The 20,169-nt window shown below is 35.6% G+C and overlaps 2 protein-coding genes and 1 non-coding gene across 3 annotated transcripts; 1 reads left to right on the top strand and 2 right to left on the bottom strand.

The window, feature by feature from the left end:
* The first annotated feature begins 826 nt into the window (after positions 1 to 826).
* LOC109102043 (cytochrome b-245 heavy chain-like) lies at positions 827 to 5,774 on the top strand. The gene is made up of 13 exons (XM_019115370.2): positions 827 to 1,184; positions 1,318 to 1,413; positions 1,592 to 1,702; positions 1,789 to 1,873; positions 2,353 to 2,504; positions 3,140 to 3,321; positions 3,417 to 3,543; positions 3,633 to 3,725; positions 3,811 to 4,052; positions 4,630 to 4,792; positions 4,960 to 5,106; positions 5,208 to 5,332; positions 5,421 to 5,774. The coding sequence occupies exons 1-13, from the start codon at positions 1,140 to 1,142 to the stop codon at positions 5,545 to 5,547; spliced, it is 1,695 nt and encodes a 564-aa protein (XP_018970915.1). The 5' UTR covers positions 827 to 1,139; the 3' UTR covers positions 5,548 to 5,774.
* Positions 5,775 to 6,167: 393 nt separating this feature from the next.
* Positions 6,168 to 16,688, bottom strand: LOC109101502 (cleavage stimulation factor, 3' pre-RNA, subunit 2). The gene is given in 16 exon segments (XM_042770109.1): positions 6,168 to 6,358; positions 6,516 to 6,654; positions 6,831 to 6,869; positions 8,648 to 8,772; positions 9,289 to 9,446; positions 10,194 to 10,296; positions 10,299 to 10,337; positions 11,194 to 11,253; positions 12,413 to 12,475; positions 12,564 to 12,666; positions 14,447 to 14,569; positions 14,791 to 14,910; positions 15,626 to 15,762; positions 15,847 to 16,016; positions 16,102 to 16,180; positions 16,519 to 16,688. Coding segments are annotated over 15 exon segments (1,521 nt in total). The 5' UTR covers positions 16,598 to 16,688; the 3' UTR covers positions 6,168 to 6,358; positions 6,516 to 6,531.
* A 3,213-nt stretch (positions 16,689 to 19,901) lies between these two features.
* trnav-uac lies at positions 19,902 to 19,974 on the bottom strand. Its single transcript has one exon. It is a non-coding gene; the product is annotated as a tRNA-Val (tRNA).
* Positions 19,975 to 20,169: the final 195 nt, after the last annotated feature.

Genomic DNA, 20,169 nt, shown 5'->3' with positions numbered 1-20,169 from the left:
TATCTACATTACATAAATTAGTTAATACTGTAATGTGGGGGAAAACTTTTTTACATTACACATTGTTATACATTATTAAAATAGTCATATTTACACAAAAGAGCTTTTTGCTGCTTTAAATATAAAAACAGTACTAAGAGTTTTTTTATCATAGTATTTGGCTATAGTAATATAAATCATCACTGAGCATAATGGAAAGTAATGTAAAGGTAATTCGGAAAGAAAATGTGCTCAAACCAAAAAAAAAAAGTTCTTTATTTTAAAACATTTCTTTATTATTTATACATATGATTAATATAATTCTTAATATAAATAAATACAAATGTTGCTTTTTATATTAGGGTAAAACGGGGCAAAATTTATTTTCCTCTCAACCACTAGATGGCAGAAAAACTTGGCGTAGCACATATAGCTGATCCTTGACGGGTAAAGTTCCTGTGCTAATTTGATCTAATATTTTATGTTTATTTAAAAGGTTGTAGATTTAAGTAGCAAATGAGAATCGCTAAAATTATTGAATATATTTTGGGACAAAGGATTTAAAAAAAAATGATTTTCAGTTTTGTTTAAGGTAATTAAAGCAACAGTTTAACGGAAGAATATATAAAAGTATGGTATTTCAGATGGTAAATATAATATATTAAGTTGGCTGTTCACCATAGAGATAATCACCATGTTTTATAATGAAACCATATTTAAAAATATGATTTGTTATTTTTTTTTTCTTAAGGTGTGTCCGTTCTATATTAGCCTATATATGTGTGTTTACGTCATAAAATTTAAAAGTAGGCCTAGGCCTATATCAAACAGCTTAATAGCCAAGTGGCTCAATCTTAATTTAACTGGGAGAATTGGTTGAAATTTCGATTTAACAGTAGAAACGTCCAAGCCATCGTTCATGTTATAATTTCCAGTCAAACATACCAACACATGCTTTTTTACAGCCATATTAAACTCGTTCAGGTTGCTGCCTTCCGGGACCTTCTTCATACATGCAACATCAACAAATCATATTTTCACAATCCATTTCCTGGTCGATGATGACAGTAGAGGGCGGAGTCGAGGAGCAGGACAGGTGAATAATACAGCGCTCATCTGAGGAGTGTTCATTCATTCATGCAGCACTAGAGAGAGTGAAGATGAGCAACTGGATTATCAATCAAGGGCTCAGCGCCTTCATCTTGGTAAGAGACCAGATTATTTTGCTTAATATTTACATTAAATAAAATTGGCTAATACAGATAGCTATCAAACTTAAGTTAAAATAAGTCATATTTGTGCATTATTCTTAAAATGTTGATGTGTCTGTATTTGTAGGTGGTGTGGATGGGCATCAACATCTTTCTGTTCGTCTACTTCTACTTATTCTATGATCTAGGACCGCAATTTGAGTACACTCGTGAACTTTTAGGGGTAAGTTATATCATAAAAAAATATGTAGGTATTTTGCAAAGCATTGACTGAGACAAAAGAAGGCACCTAAGGAAGGAGATGTTTTATTTTATGACATCCAATGTTATGTTTCATTTAGTAAAAAGAGAGATAATCAGAGTAAACATAGTGAAAGTGAATGTAATACCATTTCTTTCAGTCTGCATTGCCTTGGGCCAGAGCTCCAGCTGCTGTACTCAACTTCAACTGCATGCTGATATTGTTGCCAGTGTGCCGAAACCTGCTGTCTCTGCTCCGCGGCTCCTTTATAGTGAGTTACTGCACACTTGCATCTTTGTGTCTGAGAGACTATATGTGAACCTTTGTAAGTATTTTGCTCTCCTATCTATGTTTTAGTGCTGTGGCAGAACAATGAGGAAACAGCTGGACAAAAATCTGACTTTCCACAAGCTGGTTGCTTACATGATTGCCCTAATGACAGGTAAACATGTTATTTGAAAAATTAACAGGAAGTTGTTCTGCATATCAAAGCTTGGACCTGAATGATAAGCTACAGTTTTACAAGAAAGGGCTCACATGTGCAATAGCTATTGCAAACATTCAATATGCAATTCAATATAGTAAACATGCAATAGTATACTATACTAAATCAAATGTTCTCATTCACAGTTTGAGCCGTAGTCTAGGTATTTAACTCCTGAATACTGCAGCATTGCAGATAGTGTTATTCTACTTGGAAAAATCTGGATAAACATTTACCAAGTTCCGAGTTTGTAAGAAACTGATTCTTGACATTTCTGACTAATAATTTGCTAAACAATCTATAGACCCCAGAGTTATAGAATATATTTGCAAGTAAAGAATAATTAGAACTGTTGTAACAGCCATTTTACGTTCTCACATTTCTTTCATTGACACAATGTCTGATTTTAACCAAATGAAATATCTTCTTTAATGCAGCGGTTCACACTATCGCTCATTTGCTTAATGCGGAGTGGTACACAAACAGTTTCCAAGGTCGATACGGGCCTCTTGCCACTAAACTGTCCATGCTCGGTGACTCTCGTGAATTAAATACCACTTACCTGAATCCCGTTCGCTCCAATTCTACAGTGAGTTACTGAACTATTAATGGTTTTTTATTAAGATTTTTACATTTTCCTATAATTTAGATTTTATATACAGTACTACCATTCAATAGTTTGGGATCAGTGAGTATTTTTACTAACATCTAATTAATACTTTTATTCAGCATGGTTTCATTAAATTGATCAAGGGAGACAGTAAAATCATGTATAATGTTACAAAAAGTTACTATTTCAAATAAATAGTGTTCTTTTGAACGTCCTATTCATCAAAGAATCCAGTAAACAGTATTACGTTTCCACAAAAATGTTAAGCAGTTAAAAACCATTTTCAACTATGCTAAAGAAGTAAATCAGCATTTTAGAATGATTTCTGAAGGACCATGTGATACTGAAGACTGGAGTAATGACAGGAATAAAGTACATTTTGAAATATATTAAAACGGAAAGCATTTTTGTTATTGTCATATTTCACAATATTACTATTTTTACAGCATTTTCGATCAAACAAATGTTACCTTGGCTATCATAAGACTTCTTTCAAAAATGTTTTAAAAATCTTTCTTACCACAAACTTGAATGGTAGTTTACAATTGAAATCCAGACTATGTTGCTTCTGAGGTATTATATGCCTGCTTTAATCTTGTTTCCTTGTACTCCAGACTCCAACGATTTTGGTATTCACCACTATTGCGGGTCTCACAGGAGTCGTCATAACTCTTGCCCTCATCCTCATGATCACTTCGTCAATGGAAGTCATTCGCAGAAGCTATTTTGAGGTCTTTTGGTACACACATCACCTCTTCATCGTTTTCTTTGCTGGCTTAGTTTTCCATGGTGCAGGGTAAGATCTGTTTAACTGGGTGAGCCTCATTTAAAAAAAAAAAATGATTTGTAGGAGAATAAGAGTAATTAACATTCTGTTTGGTTTCTGTCCAGACGCATTGTGCGAAGTCAGCAAGTGACCGATCCACCTCACAATAATTCCTTATGCGAAAATCAGCTAGAGAACTGGGGGAAAACTGCTGATTGTCCAGTTCCACAATTTGCAGGAGGGTTTCCGCAGGTAAAAGTTGTGACAGTTACAATTACACAGGCTTTGATGGATTTATTTGAGTGCTTTTTGATTTCAATTGGCTGAATCCTCTGTTGCAGACCTGGATGTGGGTAATTGGACCAATGATAATTTATCTTTGTGAGCGGCTGCTACGTTTCATTCGCTACATGCAGCCTGTCAGTTATAGGAAGGTGAGTCTTCATGAGGTACATTGTTCATCTGAACCCCAGTACAGTTGTTCTGTAATGACAAACTGTTTCCATTCTTGCATTTTAGATTGTAATCCGCCCATCCAAGGTGTTGGAGCTACAGCTGGTGAAGCCTGGATTCAAGATGCAAGTCGGCCAGTATGTGTTCCTCAACTGTCCAGCCATCTCTCAGCTGGAGTGGCACCCATTTACCATGACATCAGCCCCAGAAGAGGACTTCTTTAGTGTGCACATACGCTTAGTTGGAGACTGGACCGAAAAGCTCATTAAGATGGTTGAAAACCTACCAGAGGGTGGGCAAGGACCTAAGTATGTACTCTTTGCCATTTTACTTATTCTCTAAAAATAAAGATTTTTTTCACAGCAGTTCCATAGAAGAACCATTTGGGTTTCCCAAAGAAGCTTTCAGTGAAATGCACTCTTAAAAATAAGCCATAATCTGCCATTTATAGTTCCATGAAGAAGCTTTAACATCCATGGAATCTTTCCATTTCACGAAAGGTTCTTTGTAGTGGAAAAGGTTCTTAATTATTAAAATGTTCTTCACAATAATATATATATATATTCTTTTAAGAAACCAAAAAAAAAGAAGCTATTTTAAGAATTGTTCACTGAAAGGTTCTTAAAATAACCAACTTTTCATAGTATGATGAACATTTTAATAATCTAAAGAACCTTTTGAAAGGTTTTTAAAGGTTCTTAATGGAACCATAGATGCCAGTAAAGAACCTTTATTTTTAAGCATGTAGGGCATTACATATTCATGTATTCTTCAAGCTGCAGTTCTTAATTTCATCTTATGGAAAGGATATTTCAAAATATGGAAAATGACACACAGGATCAGTAATATATATATAAAAAAATATATATGTATTTTTTGCATCAGGATGGCTGTGGATGGCCCGTTTGGAACTGCGAGTGAGGATGTATTTGATTATGAGGTCAGCATGTTGGTGGGTGCCGGGATTGGTGTGACCCCATTTGCCTCTATCCTGAAGTCGATTTGGTACAAGTTTAAAGATTCTGACCCCAAACTACGAACAAAGAAGGTAAGAACATGTGGGACAAAAATAAGGAAGTTGGGTGCAAAGGTCGAGTACAATCACTCTTGTTGTTACTGCGATATCACAAAGGTTGCCTTCTTGACCTAGATTTAGACGAAGTCTGGGATTCATTGAAACTCAGTTTCCTCTTCATTTCTGACTTTTCTGTTTAGATTTACTTCTACTGGCTGTGCAGAGAGACATATGCCTTTGAGTGGTTTGCAGATCTCCTACAGGTCCTTGAGAAAGACATGGAGGAACGAGGAATGAGGGACTTCCTCACATATAAACTCTACCTCACCGGATGGGACCAGAGTCATGTGCGTGCAATAAAACTGTTGTGATCTGAAAAGCAAGTTGACCTAAACTGAAATAGGAGTAATGTGCATAAATCACAGAACATCTAATCTTGCATTTGTAGGTAAACCATGCAATGGTGCATTTTGATAAAGAGACCGATATCATCACCGGTCTAAAACAAAAGACTAGTTATGGCCGACCGAACTGGGATAGAGAATTTGAACAAGTTCAGCAAGAGAACCCATCGTAAGTTTCAAAACTTTTCATGATGTAACCGATTCCCACCTGTGACAAAAATACACTAACACTAATGGTTTATTTTAAATATGCACAGGTCTGTGGTTGGAACTTTCTTGTGTGGCCCACAAGCCTTAGCAAAGGACTTGGAGAAGAAATGTGTGAAATACTCTGATGTGGATCCACGGAAAACCAAGTTTTACTTTAACAAAGAGAACTTCTGAGGAAATGTTTCACAGGAAACCTAATTCTTTTGAAGGATTTGTGCACTAGGGACTGTGCTCTTCAGCAGTATCACGATTTGCCATTTCTTGAATCTTTACATCTAAATGATTCTGCATTGCTGTAACAAGAAAAATGACACCCTTCATCCCGGAAAGTGAACAAATTGCTGGAAGGGACTAATTCCGTGTCAAAAGTCCACTCATTGTATTTTTTTTTAAGTTTGGCTTTCCAATCCAATTTCCAGAAAAGAAACAAAAAAAAAACAATCAAGGAAATCAGACATATACCAGAATGTATTGTGTTTTTATAAGTGCCTCCTTGTGTAAACAAGTGCTCTAAAATTAGCATGGCAAGGAGTTGCTTAAAAAAGGATTTCGGAATTTCACCTCTTTATAAAAGGTGAAAAGGGAAAAGATGTTTTTCTTTAAAACCACACATATCTGATCTAACATGTCACATTGTTAGTCACTGGTTTTGTAACCTTTAAAGAATCAAACCAACTTTATCATTCAAGATATAAATTAATACTATACATTTTATATAATGTCTTTTCTAAACAGTTTTTATAATAAATTATGAAGGCAGGAAATATTTTCAGTTTAGAAAAAATTTCCACTTGTTTATTTCAGAACCCAGTTGTTTATTTTTCATGAGCAGTAAACTGTGAACTACTATTATTCATATACAACTGATCTCACTTGAAATTAAAAAATAACTATAAAACAAAAACAACAAAGTTACAGATGTGGATGACCTGCAGACCATTACAAAAGTAGCCAGGGATGGTTGTCTGATCGGATGCGTATGTTCCTGCAATCACAAAGTTGAACAGTCAGATTTTGTAGACTTGGACTAACCCAAAATAATCCCTGTTACATAAGAAAACCATGTTCCGCTTTGTCGCAGAGCCTGTAATTATCCTAATAAGCTGTTTTAGGATGGACGCAAAAGAAAGAAAAGAACTTACGTCACAAGATGAGTCTTCAGGGTGCACCTGCCGTCTTCTGAATCTGCTCCTTCAGTATCAGGATACTCTGTCTCTGTTCTGGTGGCAGCATGGCGATCTGTTCTGGGGTCAGCTGCAGGACCTGCATAATCAAGGCCGCCTGGGAATGTGGAAACAGCATAGAGATTAGTATCTATAAAACATAAGCATGGTTACATCGCGAAAGATTCAAATTAATGAGTGTGACATAACCCCATCAACATTTAAATCAACATGTCAACGAGTAACTGGTCATTCTGGAAAAACTGGTCACTGTAGGGAAAAAAAGACACTCACTTTCTCATGGTCTTGTGATGACACATCTGATGTCGGACCCTGTTAAAGACATAAATAGGATTAAAACATGCAGACGTTTAAATTAAATACTGCAAGCTAAATAGGGTCCTCTGAGATGGGGCTGTTCAAACAGGGCTGTAAAGGGGTCAAATCAAGAGAAAAAAACATTATGAAATGTGTTTTTACTGAAAGATATGAAAAATATTCATATAGTTTTTTTGGGGGGGGGGGAAGAGTTCTCATTATTTGCAATGGAAACTGTTCAAAAGTATATTTTTATTCAAGAAGACATTCAATCAATTAAAAGTAAAAAAGACATTGACATTGTTAAGAAAGAAATAATCAAAATAAAAAAAATCCCTTTCTTGTATAAATCAAAGAATTTTGAAAAAGAAATGTATTTTCAGCAGCACAAGGTTTTTCCCCAATAATAATTATAATAAATGTTTATTGAGCTGCAAGTCAGTATATTAGAATGCTTTCTGAAGGATCTGAAAAGTCTGCTTTGACAACACAGGAATAAATTACAATTTAAAATTGTAATATTTCACTAAGTAAACGTGTGCCCGTACTGGCAAAATGAGTGTGCAAGAAAGAATGTGCATGGGCTTATTTTGAGCTTACAGGGAAAAAAGTGAGAAATTTCATTTTCTTTGAATTTGAGGTTTTCACCAATATGAGTCAATTAAGCCCTCGTCTAGCGGCCCAAACGTCTAAAATTATCTTCATTTGTGTGTTTTCTGAGAGGTCTACCTTTTTCTCTGCTAGCTTCTTGACTAGCACAAGTAAAGCTATACCAGATTACTGAGGCCTATGATCAATCAGTTCCAAAAAAAAAAAAAGTCCTAATTGAAAAAAGTACAAGTTGACAAAACGATTGAGTCCTATATTTGATGAAAATATAGCACAAGATTTATTAGCTATTTTTTGTAGGCCGGTCATTTTCGGAACTTTGTGTAACAAGGTGCAAAAAAATGAAGAAAAAAAAAATATCAAATTTTTTTTGGAGGAAGTAGTTATGCCGTGTGTGAGCAAAGTCAGTAAATTTTAGCCCAATGCAATAACATTAGCTAACATTTTCAGGAGAAAGAAAATCCTCTCTGGGTCAAAATGACCTGAACACAATCTGAGTGTTAAGAAAAGAAGTGGGGGAAAAGATGAAACGTTGCTTGGTGATTTTGCTTTGGAAATTTCAGAAAACTTTAACTAGCTGACTTGATTTCAAACGGATATCACTCAGTCATTTTTTGGTTGATTCCAACAAATCATACATAATTTTAAAGGTTTTTAAATGGAGATTTTGTAAATATAAAAAAAAAATTTTTTTTTTTTGAAAATTAGCTCATTGTGATTCATTTTGCCAGCAGAGTTTACAAATGCAGCCTTGGTGAGCTTAAGAGACTTCTTTTAGAAGCGTACAAAAAAAAAAAAAAAAATCCCACCAACCCTGAACATTAGTGTACCTGATAAATGTTTTTTGCCATACAAATAAATCTAAACTGAATAGAAAATGATCTCTAATATTCTAATACTGGATAGGAAATAATGCACATAACTTAATACATGGTAAACATTTCCAGATCATTTTTAAAAACTTGTATTTACACATTTACACTGACATTTAAAATCTGCAAACCTGCTTTCCTTAAATATCACATTTAGGATTTTTAGATAGCTGCCTTTATATTTCAGAAAGAGGGTCATTTTACAATGGGATGATCAAATTTAGGGGGTCCTAGACATTAAAACATTTGAAAAATGCCCTGCTAAAAAAAAAAAAAAAAAAAGGCAAATCTACAGGAGTCTGGAAATCTTACTGGTCTTGCTGATGGAGGTGCACTTTGTCCCATGCCGTGGGGGGGAGGACCCTGCATTCCACCAGCCACAGGAACCCTCTGGCCAGATATCGGACCCCGAGCATCAACAGCTCTTGGATCACGACCTGAGAAAAAAATAAAATAAAAATTGTATCTGTAAGAATATCCTTCAAATAGAGTGTTATTTCAAAAAGAAGTAAAACGGGTAATAGATCCTTTTTCACATTTGCGAGTTTCTCAGAAGCAAAGTCATCATAGTTGAGTAAACTTGTGGGAGACCACATCAAATATATTTTATTTGTATTCTCATTTGCTCAAATAGTAAAAGAAAAACTCCATGATAGTGTTTTCATGACTTTCAAAAGAAGAAAAAATGGACATTCATAACAGCAGTCTAAAGAGAACAACGTCAAATTTATCGTCACTCCCATAGCCACTATATTAGAAACACCCTCACAGCAGCATTAACCAGTTTTTTTGTAGTTTGATGCAAAGCTAATATAAAACAAAGAAAAAAAAAGAAAAGAGAAAAACTTTGTGGGATTTACAATGCTGAAATGCATCATCACAGTCTGTGAAAAGGGTCCATACAGTTATCCAAGCCAAGTCAACAAATAACTTGAAACCACATCTTTAAGTACCTCTTGCCTCCATGGGTGGACCCCGCTGCTCCATCATAGGACCTCTAGGTTCTCCCATCATGGGTCCTCCTCTCATGTCATGAGGGCCACGCATGTCTGGGGGAGCCATATGCATGGGCGGCCCCTGATGTTGTGGAGGGCCTCCAATGTAACCATGCCTTTAAGTCAACAAAAAACAAAATAAATAGCTTTTGTTACAAACTTGATCAATAAATTGCCATGAAAGCCTGATGTACAATACCATTCAAAAGTTTGGGCTCAGTAAGACTTTTTCCCCCTTTTGGCAAAAAATTAACACTTTTATTCAGCAGGGATGTATTAAATTGCTCAAACGTGACAGTAAAACATTTACAATGTTACAAAAGATTTCCATTTCAAATAACTTTCTGGAGTAAACACACGTATGACAGTTAGGGGAAGGTAGAGATTATGGTTTATAAAGTTTTAAATATGCCTTGTGAAGCACTTTTTATGATGGACGGATGCACTTTATTGGACTTCTATTACACTATTGAATCTCAACAGCCATTCACTGCCATTATAAAGCTTGGAAGTGCCAGGCCATTTTTGAATATAACTCCCACTGTATTCGTCTGAAAGAAGAAAGTCATATCCTAGGCTGAAACAACTAATCAATAAAAAGCTTCAAGCTGATGCATTAGCATAATGGGTTGCCCTGTCAGTCGCTTTGACAGATACGTGTGTGCGTCCTCAGCACAAAAAAACTTTCAGTTAACAGTTCTATCTTTATCTGTAAATGTCACAAATTCACAGGAGCCTTTCCATTTTTGCATAAAGGCTGTCCTGACAGCTTTCTAAAAATACTCATGAAACTAATGGGAATATTTTAAGATCAGCTTTGATCACCTTAATGTCATTGCAACAAAGTTTTTAGTATACATTACCCTGGCTCCACCATTTCTCCAGTGACATTAACCAGTGATCCACCTCGCGGGTCGTTCGGACCATCGCCAAGAAGGCCTCTGGGTGGGATCCCTGGAGGGCCTGAGGGGCCCCTCGCATTGAAGCACGTGGGTCGACTATCGGCACTGTGAAAACAAAAAACATTTACATGAAAACAGATTTTTTAAAATGTGCATGCTTTGCCACTTTGACAAGAATAAAAAAAAAGAACTTGCTATAGAATCACAAAGATGAAAGAAAATAGTGTAAAAGTGCATTACACAAACATTTCAAAACTTGGACATGTCCTTTTGTGCTACCAAAGAACATGAATAATGAGCCATTTCCATTTCGCAGGTATGACACCGTTATGATACACCAAGGCAATTCCTGAAGTGTCAAGAAAGTTAGACTGAAGGAAACAAAAAGTTTCCGCTTCATGAACAAAAGAATATTGTTTCACCTGTCAAAGTGACAATGCTAACAAAGAGGATTTCACAGCTTTACAAAGTGAAACTCATCAATACTCAGCTCAATTCTGCAACATTGGCACATTCTGTTAGGCAACAAGACTTCATTGTTCAGGTTTTGGAAATGCAACAATAAAAGGTTAAAACTGTTTACATTGTGTTGTCCTTATTCCTTAAGGACCTTTGTTTCAGAGAGACAAAGCAGAACACACCTACATTTCAACAGTATTCAAGACCATCGCACTAATCAGCAAACTGTGCTTTTTAATGTTTTTGGGGTCATTTGTTTGAGCAGTTTCACTTTTCTCTCTAGACATCTACGTGGTACTTTGCACTCTCTCTTTGAAGTAAACGGCAGTTCCACTTTGTTCGTTGTAAACTGGGTACTGCCTTCAAATGGTTCAGGTGTGATGTTTAGGGGCATGCAAAGATAAGAAGTACATTACAAAAGGTGCACGTAGAGCTAAGACGATGAGCAGGTGAGACTCTTGAAAGGCCTGTTCTGAACAGACCAGAGTTATACCCATGATACCTTGAGGCCGCTCGATAGCAGCCTGCCCAGCTGCTCCCACAGGAGAGTCCTGAAGGTTTCCTGGGTCAGCATTAAGTGAAGAGAACAGGAGAGAAAACTGAGACAGCGCACTTACTGAAATTACCCAGGGATGATTGTACTGATCTTAATGGACATGGGCTAGAGTAGTGGTCGATATGGGTTTTTAATTGGCTAATGCAGATACAAATACCTAGGAATCAAAGTGTCCTATATAAGGTATATAATTATATAAATGTACCACTTTATAAAACTAAATATAAAAGCAAAACTATATACATGGAAGTTTGGGGTCGGTAAGATTTTTTTAATGTTTTTGAAAAAAGTCTCTAATCTATTTGATCAAAACTACAGTAAAAATTATAACATAAATATGTTATTTATTCCTATGACCTTTCAGCAGCTATTATACCAGTCTTCTGTGTCATTTGGTGCTCACTTGAGAGTTCTTATTACCACAGTAGAAAATAGTGCTGCTTAATAGTTTTGAGGAAATGTGCTATATTTTCTTTTACTGTCAATTTTGATTCACTTAATGCATCCTTGCTACAGGATGTACAAAATAAAGATTAAATACAAATAAAATGTTACTGACCAACAGTTTTATCAGTAGCGCACACAAAAATAAGTACAAAAATAATACATTTATATAAACACTGGTAAAATTATTCAAACACTCATTCTATTTAACACTTATTATTATTAAACAAACAAAAAAAAGGATCCAAAAATAGTTATTAAGGTGAAGTATGTAATATTTTCTGATGTTACGCACTATAGTGCCATCAAAATATTTATGGTTGAGTATCCCGACACAAAAACACTGACTCAAACAAATGTTTGAGAAAACGGTTTATGAAATTCTACTAGGTGACACTAGTGATGTAGAAATTACACACTATAGCTTGAAGTGTGAATGAAAATGAAATCACTACATAAAATCCAATGTTAGTGCAGCAGACTTGTTGGCCAATACTGCTCACTTGTGGACAGGTTTGGTAATGGTGTTAAGGAAGTAGAAAGAAATCATATCATAATTTTCTAACAATGACTTGTAATATTCTATATGATATAAAACAACGATACTACTTCTAAATTCTGTGCAAATGCTTAAAAAAATAAATGACTGCTGAAAAACCAAATGCTTGTATTGGGAAACAAATGCATAAAATAAAGAATTATGAATGCCTAAAATGAATACCTGGTCCTCTATCCATGGGCACAGGGCCTCCTGGAGGGATCCCTATCGGAGGCTGCATCCCACCTGTAGAGGGAGAGACCGGAGGTAAACCACTATGGCTATGCACACAGATACACAAGCACCAAAGTAATCCAAGGACAGCTGAGCTTACCAGCTGGTCCCATGGGTCCCTGTCCTGGCATTGGTCCGGGTACCCCACCCCCCATCTGTGGAGGCTGCATCATCTGAGGGGCTCCGTTCACATGCATACCTGGCTGTGAGTCACAGGATCAACAGAGGATTACTCATTAGAATGGCTCAACTGTCCATAAACCCAACTGAGACCATAATTTTCCTTTAGTTCATGGAAAAACTACAGAACACCTCTGTCAATGAGGCAAAGATGATTTTACCAAATGCTGATAACTATCGGGTCATTATGAAAACACAAACTACATTTTACATGAAAAAGTTCATTTATTGGGTTTTACTTAAACTGTTATGACATATACCCACACATGTCGGGATATTAAAGGTTTAGTTCACCCAAAAATGAAAATTTGGCTTTGTTTTACTTACCACAGAGGCATCCTAGGTGTATATAACTTTCTTCTTTCAGACGAATCCAGTTGGAGTTATATTAAAAATTGTATTTGATCTTTCAAGCTGTTTAATACTCAACGGGTGTTGCATGCATCAGTCCAAAACAAGTTAAATATAAAGCGCCCATCCATAAAAAAAAAAAATAAAGTCTCTCACACGGCTCCGGGGGGTTAACAAAGGCCTCCTGAGCTGAATAGATACGTTTTTGTAAGAAAAATGTCCATATTCAAAACGTAATAATCACTTTAATGTAGCTTGCGCCAACAGTTGTACACGGAAGCAGTTCCGGGAGGATGACGTATGAGCTCGGCATTGCGCATGTGCCGGTGAGTCTCGTGAAAACCAAAGATTTTTTTTTTTCAGGATCAAAGGAAGCAAAGTTTCCTTACTTTAGCAAAGGAAAACCAGTCTCCTCTTGGCTTATATAGAAATCCTCTGACATTCTTCTTTACAAATCCTCGTTTTGTACTTCTAATTATTGACCGTTGTTTTGTTTTGATCTCTCCGCTGTGGTTTCGTGTCCGTCACTTCTAAGCGGCGCATGCACAAAGTTGACCTCATACATCATTCCCCCGGAGCTGCTTCCGTTTACAACAGTGAGCCCAAGCTAGATTAAAATGATTATTACGTTTTGAATATAGATATTTTTCTTATAAACACGGATCGATTCACCACAGGAGGCCTTTCTTCATCCCCCGGAGCCGTGAGACACTTTTTATTTTATTGATGGGCGCTTTTTATTTAACTTCTTTTGGACTTATGCTTGCAACACCTGCTGAGTGGCATTAAACAGCTTGAAAGATCAAAGACCACTTTTAATATAACTCCGACTGGATTCGTCTGAAAGAAGAAAGTCATTTACACCTAGGATGCCTCTGGGGTGAGTAAACCACAGCCTAATTTTCATTTTTGGGTGAACTAACCCTTTAAGTAAACTTCATGAAAACTTGTCAATGTAAAAGAACAAAAAGACCAAATACACAACCATTCAAAAGCTTGAGGTCAGCCAGATTTTGTTAAGAAATTAATACTTTTATTTAGCAAGGATTTGCATTGTTTTATCAAATTTGCATTAAATTGATCAAAAATGACAGTAAAGATATTTTTAAAATTTTAAGCAGCAAAAGAGTTTTCAACATTGCTAAGAAATGTTTCTTGAGCACCAAATCAGCATATTAGAATTATTTTTAAAGGACCATGTGACACTAAAGACTGGAGTAATGTCTGCTGAAAATTCACATGAATAAATTACATTTTAATATATTAAAACAAAATCAAGTTATTTTCAATTATAATAATATTTCACAATAATCTTTTTTACTGTATTTTTGATCAAATAAATGCAGCCTTGGTGAGCATAAGAGTCTTTTTTTAAAAAACACAAGCTTTTAAACAGTCCTGCATTAAAACAAAACAGTACTACTACTTAATGCATCTCGGAGTAATACTGACCATTGGTTGAGGCTGAGAAACAGGTACATTGGGCTGAGGGAGGGGCTGGTTAGGTGCCGGTACCGCTCCAGGCTGAGGACTTGGGTTTATGGGCTGAACTACAGCTGGGCGGTGGAGCATTTTCTGTGAGAATGAGGGACGATTTTTCACTTGATTATCTTTATATGGTTTAAAATGTCACATATTAAACAAATGGTTTAAAAGATTTTCACAATCCTTGATATTTACAACAATACTTATTGGAGGAGATTAATAATATATTCTCAGTCTTTACAATCCATGTACTAAGACGCTTTTCATTTTTCCAAGTAGTGCATTCCTTTAGAGGCATTTCATGATCTTACCAGAGCGATTTCAGGGTCCACAATCCTCATGACCACCTGAGCTTGCAGCAGGGCATAAGCGAGCTGGGGGTTCTGCAGGAGCATGTTCCTGGCCTCCTGGGGACTGTTCTGCACACATAGCTATACAAGCAAGAACAGGATAATGCATCAAACAATCACATTTTTCAGATTCACAAGGCTTCAAATAACAAATCCATTTCAAATCCAGTTTCTTGGATCAAAAGAATTACAATCAATTAAAGGAATAATTCACCCCAAAATAGAAAACATCATAATTTATTTGCACTTAAGTCATTCCAAATCTGTAATATTTTAGCTTATCTCCTAAATAAAAATTAAGATATATTTTTAATAAATAATTTTTAATGAAACCTAAGAGTTTTCTCTCTCTCCATTAAAGGTCCATAACTTTCACACTTCAAACGTTCATGTAAATACTATAAAATCAATCGATATGAATCGAGGTGTTTAATCCAAGCTTTCCGAAGACAAACGATCACTTTTACATGATGAAAATATATAATTTAAAGTTTTATTCACATATATCTATTAATCAACACACACACAAGATTTATTCTACAATGTCTTCAACAAACTTTTCGGAGCGTTGAGTTACGGATGAATGGACTTTCAATGAAGGAACAGGTTTCATTAAAATATTTGTGATTCAGAGATGAACAAAAGTCTTATGAATCTGGAACAACATGAGGGTGAGCAAATGATGACAATTTTACTTTTGGGAGAACTAATCCTTTAAGTAACTTGTTTTCTCCAGGTAACCCTCTTGATCTGAAATATCAGTCTTAAATTTAACAGGCCACTCTCCTATACTCACTTTCATCTGTTTCATTAGCTCAAACATCTGTTCGGGAGGCAGGCTGGCTACTGCCCTGCTGATGGACTCTGGAGCTTCTTCTGGTGTGCAGCCGTCTCCATAAGGGGACTCAAGAATTGGGGCACCCGTGCCCAAACCTGTGGAAACAACAAAATAGCCATTTCTAGTGCGCAAGATTTCTCTCTTTGGACAGAATATTACACTTCAAAACTCAAACTTACTTTTGAGCTCCTCTTTATTCTTCTCACTAGCAGCGTTGTCGACGCGGAGGGCCCTGCCGCTGAACTCTCGGCCATTCAGGTTGCGCATGGCACTGAGCGCCGTCTCCTGATCCTGGTACTCACAAAAGCCATATCCCTTTGGCTTGCCTGTTTCTCTGTCATACACCAACCTGCAAGAAGTTTTTTTTTTCCTGATCAAATCCAGGTTTCCTCTAAGTGACCACAGCATGTTGTTTTAGGCTTTATTGAACATACCTAAAACTAACGACAAGTCCAACTTCTGAAAAGATGTCTTTCAGCTGCTCCTCTGTGGCCTCGTATGGGATGTTTCCCACTGTTACCAAAATACAAACAATAAGTGAAACAAGGAACCATGTTGCAGCATCTGTTTACTTACACCACTGCATCAGTCCATCAATATATGCAGTAACTTAGTTCTAGACCTAATGATTGTGTATACGTGAACATGCAAGCAAGATTTACAAATAATAATACCTATAATAATATTTTGGAAGTTTAGCAAACATAGACTTTGAAATAAGGTGTTACATAACCGTATTCTAGAGTTTTAGTTGTGACTAACTGTATGTGAGTGAGGTTTAGCTTAACAGCTAACGAAACTAATGAATAGTAGATGCAAGAAACAAACTAACCCAGTCTCTTCATACATACCGAACACCGAACGTAACGAGCGGTCCACAGCGGGGTCTCTAGCAGCTGCAGCTGCCGCAGCAATTGCTAAATTCGCCATATATTCGGTGATAAAGTCACGAATAACACGATAACAGACCAGCACAGAGCAATGAGAAACCAGATGCCGTGTAGCGAAAATAAAGATGGCGCTACACGACCGATATTTCAAAATAAGAGTCCGAAGTTGTGCTTTATCTTGCATTTAGACTTTATCGCACATAGTTATATTACATTGTAGAAAGAAAAGAAAAGAAAAGAAAAGAAAAGATACTCAGGATAGAAAAAGCAGAGTGAATAAAAATAAAAATGATAAATGATAAAGCACATAAATAATTCAAATGAAATACTTGGTAAAGCTCACAATCATTTTTTTATTTTATTTTATTTTATTTTCCCACTATATGCATGTCTTGAATGTTCTGTTTAATACATTTCAGTGTCAGTGCAGTAAAATAACTTAAGATTTTATGTTAACATGTTAACATATTCTTTAATTAAAAAATGGCAACAAAACACACAGGTAACAGAGCAGTTTTCTTGATGCCACAGGTTCTCCAGATGCAGAATTGTTGTAAACATGCTTCACAGCTTATGTTAAGAACTTTTTAAAGAAAACACAACAAGAGTAATTTTCTCTGAAGAGCGAGAATCATTATACAATATTCCAGTACAAATGTTTTATATCCACTGACAATTGTTTTGACAACAAATTAAAAAATGTTCACAGTAAGAGCTCAGTAGTGCATGTAGGAGGCCGACCTAACATCAGCCTAAATAGCTCAGATAATTTTTTTCTCAACCCTGTCACCTTAGCTTTCTCACTAGGGGGTTACGGCACTATTTTTCTTTTCTTTTCTTTTCCTTTTGTTTTCTTTTGTAATGTCTGTATAGCTTCTTTAGAACAGTATGTATTATAAAAGCTCTATACAAATAAACTATAAATTGAAATAGTTATTAATTGAAATGTAAAATGTACATTAAAGTTCAGGATGTTTCTCCATGCAGATAAAGAAACGTTTCACATGTTGCACTATATCTTGATTTGGGTTTTTTTTTTTAACATATTTTATTTTAAATAATTTAAAATGAATACATTACTCAAAAAAAAAAATCAACTTATCCAAATGTTTTACGAATCTGGTATTATTTTGTTGTACACTATACAAAACACACAGATTTTCAATTCAAAGCTATTGTTCAAGGCTATTGTATGACTTCAGAAGACATGAAATATAATGCATAAATCAAAAACTGTTTTTATAACTGTTTCATGGTACTTTTGTGCTCCTTTTTTTGCAGTCTGACAGCCTCTGGTCCCTATCCACTTTCACTGTATTGAAATAGCAGCATGAGCATTTCTCAAAAAATCCTGTATTTTGTTTAACAAACGTAATGTGGAAATGTGGGTGAACTATGGCATCACTGGTTGAGAGCTACATAGTGAGTCTATTTGCTGTTTTACAACTTGACTGATCAAGAACTTTCTATTAATAAAGTATTGTTTGTGAAGTTTAAAAAATAAAAGAATCTCACCACATACATTTAGTGTTGCGACCACAGAAGGATTTTGACTTGTTCTCGCAATATACTGTAAACTGATTTTGCCATTTGAGTGTGAACCTCAAACAGTCAGTCAGGGCTTTGGTTGGTGAGTTTGCATAGTCCTAGTTAATCAGATCCAATAGTTTTTATGTTAAGATATTTTATCTTATTACAGATATATTAAGCAAGAACATGTTAATTGTTTTTGTTTTTTTGTTATTTACTAGCACTGTAAATCATGTAATATATGTTCCTTCAGAACCTTGGACAGCTCCAATCCTGATATTAAATCAAGAATTCGCAATGGCATGATAAACAATTTAACAGTTTTCAGTAAATATGTTTAGTGAGGAAAATCTCATCCCATTTCTTGTTTATAAACCACAAATGAAAAGCAGAAATTGTTTACTGTTTAGCAGTTACTTTGTTCATCATTATTGAAAGTGGAAATTTGATACAAATTAATCACAACATAGCAGTAAAGCCTATAAATGTGGATTAGAGCAACCTCTTTCCAGAAGTGATATATTAGATTATTTTAAATGGTTTCAGCATTATTTTATTGGCATAAATGAGGTTTTGAACAAAACATATTCTGTCCTCAATTGCCAGAAAACCTTAAAACCTTGTTGTTAGTTGCCATTTGATTAGTCTGGAAATGGTCACATATAGAAAGCTTAATACTTAGCCTATAAATAAATGCACATTCTAGCACACTAGGGTGTCATATGAACAAACCCAATTTCAGCTCTAAAAATATTGAATATCAGTTTTATGTTTTTTTTATGTCATTACTAATACTGGTCAAAGGAAATTGTACTGAGAAATGTTATGAATGTAAGACAATGTGAATATGCAATAAAATGAGCTCTTGATATATAACCAGTGAGTTTCCTTTTTTCAGCCTTTTTATCCTCAGTTATCATTTCAAAGAGATCTTCAGCTGATAACATATTTTAGAGCTGTTACTGGTAGGTAACCTAAGGTACAAAAAGATAAAAAGGTAAAAGTACCTTGCTAAAAAATATACATACAAAAATAGGCTACCCTAAATAGTACATATCAATACATTAAGGGAACATATTAGTACATTAAAAGTACATATTAGTAGTTTAAAAAATATATTAATGCCTAAATTATGTAGCTATATCTAGGCTAAGGGTACCAATTGTGACAGTTTTATATTTTTTCCGAGAGTGGTACAAAAATAAATAAATAAATAAATAAAAGTTTTCACTCTGCTCTGGTTTTCGAATATAGGTTTGTTTGATACGGTTAATTTTTTTTTTTTTTTAAATCCAAATCATCTTAAAGTGCATTCATGGTATAGCCTATATTTGATCGGATTGTGCTTCCCCTGGTTATGAACATGATCTTGTCATTGCAGCACCATGCTCTACAATGTGAGCTATAAATATTAGCACTGTGCGACGTCGAAGTCGCTTTAATCGGTGACCAAATTTGTAGAAACGGCAATCAAGCAGAAATGTGTGATGCCGGGTCGCTTTACAGTTAACAGTAGGTGTCGCACAAACACTATTTTTGACTTCACGCTAGCACGCCGCTAGTAGCCTATGTTGCCTGTCACCGTCATTAACCAAATTACAGTTGAGCTAATGACGTTGCAACTTGCCTCATTTTTATACCAAATGATACACAATATTATTTATTTATAGCAATCAGCGTTCCACCAGCCTTTTCCATATATCTGCATTGGTTATGCGTCGTTGACAGAATGCATACATATCACACTTAAACCACAAAAACAATAAATACAACGATACTCTAAACCACAACACTCCGCTCATAAAGCAGACGTGAGGTTCCACTGGGGCTCGAACCCAGGACCTTCTGCGTGTAAAGCAGACGTGATAACCACTACACTATGGAACCCCTTGCTTTAACACCAGCGTGCGAACGACACAAAACACACGATCAAACTGGCTGGTCTCGTTCTCATTAACACTAGTTAAACCACTAGAATTCAACAGAGCATAAGAGTAGTTGTTTGGACATGTTGTTGGTTCTGTTTTCTTATCAGCTGACACTTTGTGACTTGCTATCGTTGGTAAGGCTACTTGCTTATGC

The sequence above is a fragment of the Cyprinus carpio genome, chromosome A14 (genome assembly GCF_018340385.1).
Source record: "Cyprinus carpio isolate SPL01 chromosome A14, ASM1834038v1, whole genome shotgun sequence".
Classification (NCBI taxonomy): domain Eukaryota; kingdom Metazoa; phylum Chordata; class Actinopteri; order Cypriniformes; family Cyprinidae; genus Cyprinus; species Cyprinus carpio.
Note: the sequence above shows the minus strand (reverse complement) of the source record. Positions and strands in the feature narration are given on the sequence as shown.